Source organism: Panulirus ornatus, chromosome 30, assembly GCF_036320965.1.
Source record: "Panulirus ornatus isolate Po-2019 chromosome 30, ASM3632096v1, whole genome shotgun sequence".
NCBI classification, from domain to species: Eukaryota; Metazoa; Arthropoda; class Malacostraca; order Decapoda; family Palinuridae; genus Panulirus; species Panulirus ornatus.
This window is the reverse complement of record NC_092253.1, coordinates 162,501-167,293: the sequence shown is the minus strand read 5'-3', so window position 1 is coordinate 167,293 and position 4,793 is coordinate 162,501. Positions and strand designations below refer to the sequence as shown.

General features: G+C 39.1%; 1 protein-coding gene across 3 annotated transcripts in view; it reads left to right on the top strand.

The window, feature by feature from the left end:
- The first annotated feature begins 3,113 nt into the window (after positions 1–3,113).
- The window catches only part of LOC139758282 (beta-1,3-galactosyltransferase 1-like), a 37,614-nt gene continuing 35,934 nt past the window's right edge, over positions 3,114–4,793 (top strand). Inside the window, exons 1-2 of one of the 3 annotated variants that reach the window (XM_071679492.1) lie at positions 3,114–3,360; positions 3,642–3,897. In XM_071679492.1, the coding sequence (XP_071535593.1) occupies positions 3,854–3,897 (44 nt within the window). In that variant the 5' untranslated portion in view covers positions 3,114–3,360; positions 3,642–3,853. The remainder of the gene's footprint in view (positions 3,361–3,641; positions 3,898–4,793) is intronic. The other 2 variants (XM_071679493.1, XM_071679494.1) reach the window with 2 other exon arrangements.

Here is a 4,793-nt window from a genome sequence, read left to right as displayed (position 1 = left end):
AATGATCTTCGTACCTAACTGGAAAGGAAAATCGTTGTGTTGTTCATTTACAGTTTTCTTAACTACTGAATACACCCCCCCTCCCCCACTTAACCACATAAAGTGAAACTTCCTCTCCCTATTAAGTACCATTAAGCTGACTCTGAAACTTAAGCTCTGAGTGTTGAATTTCATTGAGAAATTTTCAAGGCCTCCGCACAAAGCCTCGGGAATTCATGACACGGTAGTCATAGAATCTCGTAGATACTCGAGGGTTCGAGTGATATTAGTATAAGGGTTCACGAATTAGTAATTCTAAGTTTCCACGAGAGGTTTGTGGTAATTGGTTGTTTCCCAGTGATCAGACCTAGTAAATATAAATGAACTAACAAATGAATAGATAGATAGGTAAGTGGATAGATGAGATCAAGGTGAGATGGACATTCACAGCACTTCCACGTGTCTCTCCACATCCAGGGACCTGCATAACTGGCTCTGCAGCGGGAGGAATTTGGGATCGGAGGCTGCAATTTGCCCATGAAGAAAGGCCACCTTTAACCTTTAAAGGACAACGAGGAGCGTGCTGCAGACCAGCTGGCGTACGGGTGAAGTGGATGCGACCAGAGATTAGAACCAATGATGAGAAGAAAGGAAGACAGTTACTGAGGGTGTGAGCCGACAGACCACTTCCGGCGTAGTTACGATACGCGTAAAGTGATATGTGGTACTTAAGGATGATAAACATGTAAGGTTACGTAGGCAGTCATGAATGGAATCAAAATTTCTAACAGCAGTTTGATAAACTTGAAAGTATACGGTAACAATTAAAAGCAAAGACAAAAATGGGTGACAAACGATAGAGCAAGACATCAGCTGAATCAGTGGGTTAATAATTAGTCAACGAAGAAAAATGTGATAGAGTGGCATAAGCAAATTAAACAGCCATGGGGACATCAAACACCCCTACCGCAAACCCACTTTCACTTGGAACCAATCAGTCTCCTCTCTTCCTACTCGTGCACATGCCTTACATCCTTGATAAAAACTTTTCACTACTTGTAGCAGCTTTCCTCCCGCATATCCTCTTAAGACCTTCCACAAAGCATCTCTATCATCCCTATCATATGCCTTCTCCAGGTCCATAAATATATATATATATATATATATATATATATATATATATATATATATATATATATATATATATATATATATATATATATATATATATATATAATATATATATATATATATATATATATATATATATATATATATATATATATATATATATATATATATATATATATATATATATATACATATTTTTTTTTTTTTTTTGGCTTTGTCGCTGTCTCCCGCGTTTGCGAGGTAGCGCAAGGAAACAGACGAAAGAAATGGCCCAACCCACCCCCATACACATGTATATACATACGTACACACACGCAAATATACATACCTACACAACTTTCCATGGTTTACCCCAGACGCTTCACATGCCTTGATTCAATCCACTGACAGCACGTCAACCCCGGTATACCACATCGCTCCAATTCACTCTATTCCTTGCCCTCCTTTCACCCTCCTGCATTTTCAGGCCCCGATCACACAAAATCTTTTTCACTTCATCTTTCCACCTCCAATTTGGTCTCCCTCTTCTCCTCGTTCCCTCCACCTCCGACACATATATTCTCTTGGTCAATCTTTCCTCACTCATTCTCTCCATGTGCCCGAACCATTTCAAAACACCCTCAATTCAACTGGGAGGTGAGTTTGAATGGAGAAAAACTGGAGGAAGTGAAGTGTTTTAGATATCTGGGAGTGGATCTGGCAGCGGATGGAACCATGGAAGCGGAAGTGGATCATAGGGTGGGGGAGGGGGCGAAAATTCTGGGAGTCTTGAAGAATGTGTAGAAGTCGAGAACATTATCTCGGAAAGCAAAAATGGGTATGTTTGAAGGAATAGTGGTTCCAACAATGTTGTATGGTTGCGAGGCGTGGACTATGGATAGAGTTGTGCGCAGGAGGATGGAAGTGCTGGAAACGAGATGTTTGAGGACAATGTGTGGTGTGAGGTGGTTTGATCTAGTAAGTAACGTAAGGGTAAGAGAGATTTGTGGAAATAAAAAGAACGTGGTTGAGAGAGCAGAAGAGGGTGTTTTGAAATGGTTTGGTCACATGGAGAGAATGAGTGAGGAAAGATTGACCAAGAGGATATATGTGTCGGAGGTGGAGGGAACGAGGAGAAGAGGGAGACCAAATTGGAGGTGGAAAGATGGAGTGAAAAAGATTTTGTGTGATCGGGGCCTGAACATGCAGGAGGGTGAAAGGAGGGCAAAGAATAGAGTGAATTGGAGCGATGTGGTATACCGGGGTTGACGTGCTGTCAGTGGATTGAATCAAGGCATGTGTATGGGGGTGGGTTGGGCCATTTCTTTCGTCTGTTTCCTTGCGCTACCTCGCAAACGCGGGAGACAGCGACAAAGCAAAAAAAAAAAATAAATAAAATATATCTATATATATATATATATATATATATATATATATATATATATATATATATATATATATATATATATATATATATATATATATATACATATATATATATATGTATATATATATATATATATATATATATATATATATATATATATATATATATATATATTTTTTTTTTAAACTATTCGCCATTTCCCGCGTTAGCGAGGTAGCGTTAAGAACAGAGGACTGGGCCTTTGAGGGAATATCCTCACCTGGCCCCCTTCTCTGTTCCTTCTTTTGGAAAAAGAAAAAAAAAAAATTATATATTATATATATATATATATATATATATATATATATATATATATATATATATATATATATATATATATATATATATATATATATATATATATATATAAATTTTTCAGTGATTTTGCCATCATTATTTCATCTGACATTTTAAGTATATTCTCACTAAAATCAATTTTTCGAATGAACTATGTGATTTTATATTTACTGGACTTTCTTCTATTACCGCATTCCCTTCACTCAACGTGGTAGTGCGTGGCACCTTCAGAAGAGAGAGGCAGAGTGGTGCGCCGGCCAGAGGCGGTATGAGGTCGTTGGGAAAGTGGGTGTTGTGCGAGCCAAGTTGGCAGTAGAGCGCGTGAAGCCGCCTTGGTGTGACGTGTTCTCTGTGGCTCCCGTCCCGTCCCGTACCACCCCGTCCCTCAGCCGTGTGTTTGTGTGTCTGTGTCTGTGTCTGTGTTTGTGTGTGTTTGTGTTTTGCGTCCTGGCAATTGCTAACAGTCGTGCCCCCGCTCTTTATCTCCCACTCGCCACGGGGTTTACCCTCATCTGGATTCTCCGTTTTTAAGTGTGTTAAACCCTTGCGTACGTGATAACGTGGTGACCACAAGTCTTATCGTTACATTCTAAAAAAATGTGACAAAAAACCTTTTGTGTTGCATACTTCCGAATAATCACCGTATTGAGTGTCAGCAACAAAATTAGCAATCTAGAATTCATGACTCAGATTGTTTATATTTCGGAATAGATATTTTATTATTTGTGAAAAAAGTAAAAGTGTTTTCCCTCAAGGCCAAAACCAAAGTGGCTATAATGAGTAAAACATCAGCAAAAAGGAATCAAGAAAGAATTGTTTTTCCATACAGTCCAACCCAGATCATCTAATCCATGAGTAACACGTAAAGGAAGAAGCTTGTCACTAGAACCGAGGATGCTCCCTCAAAATGACGTTACTTTACTCTCATATAACTATGTTTCCAGTGGACAGACACTGTCTCATCTAAACGATATCATCATTATTACTGTAAATACAGCCGGTGCGCCACTATGAAGTTCTTCTTCAGGAAGAAACGGAAACATGGCAAAACGTACACAGAGAAGCTCCCCTGGGTTGCCATACAGGTAAGGTTTTTGATAAGGTACGAGGTGTAGTCTTTCTTTCTCTCTAACTCTTTTATTTGCTTATCTATAATTTCTCTCTAACCTCTTTCAAAGAAGTACTTTTGGTCTTCTCCATGATTCTTTCGCAAGGTTTCTACGTCCGAAGGCTGCGTTACTCCCAATAGCAGGGAAATGTGGATGCCTTATATATGGGGAGGTGATAACAAGTAGTGGTGATGTGAGAAGGAGATGGAGTGAGTATTTGAAGGTTTGTTGAATGTGTTTGATGATTGAGCAGCACATATAGGGTGTTTTAGTTGAGGTGGTGTGCAAAGTGAGAGGGTTAGGGAGAATGATTTGGTAAACAGAGAAGAGGTAGTAAAAGCTTTGCGGAAGATGAAAGCTGGCAAGGCGGCGGGTTTGAATGGCATTCCAGTGGAATTCATTAAAAAAGGGGTGACTGTATTGTTGACTGGTTGGTAAGGTTATTTGATATATGTATGACTCATGGTGAGGTGCCTGAGGATTGGCGGAATGCTTGCATAATGCCATTGTACAAAGGCAAAGGGGATAAAAGTGAGTGCTCAAATTACAGAGGTATAAGTTTGTTGAGTATTCCTAGGAAATCATATGGGAGAGTATTGATTGAGAGGGTGAAGGCATGCACAGAGCATTATATTGGGGAGGAGCAGTGTGCTTTCAGAAGTGGTAGAGGATGTGTGGATCAGGTGTTTGCTTTGAAGAATGTATGTGAGAAATACTTAGAAAAGCAAATGCATTTGTATGTAGCATTTATGGATCTAGAGAAGACATATGATAGAGTTGATAAAGATGCTTTGTGGAAGGTATTAAGAATATATGGTGTGGGAGGCAAGTTGTTAGAAGCAGTGAAAAGTTTTTATCGAGGATGTAAGGCA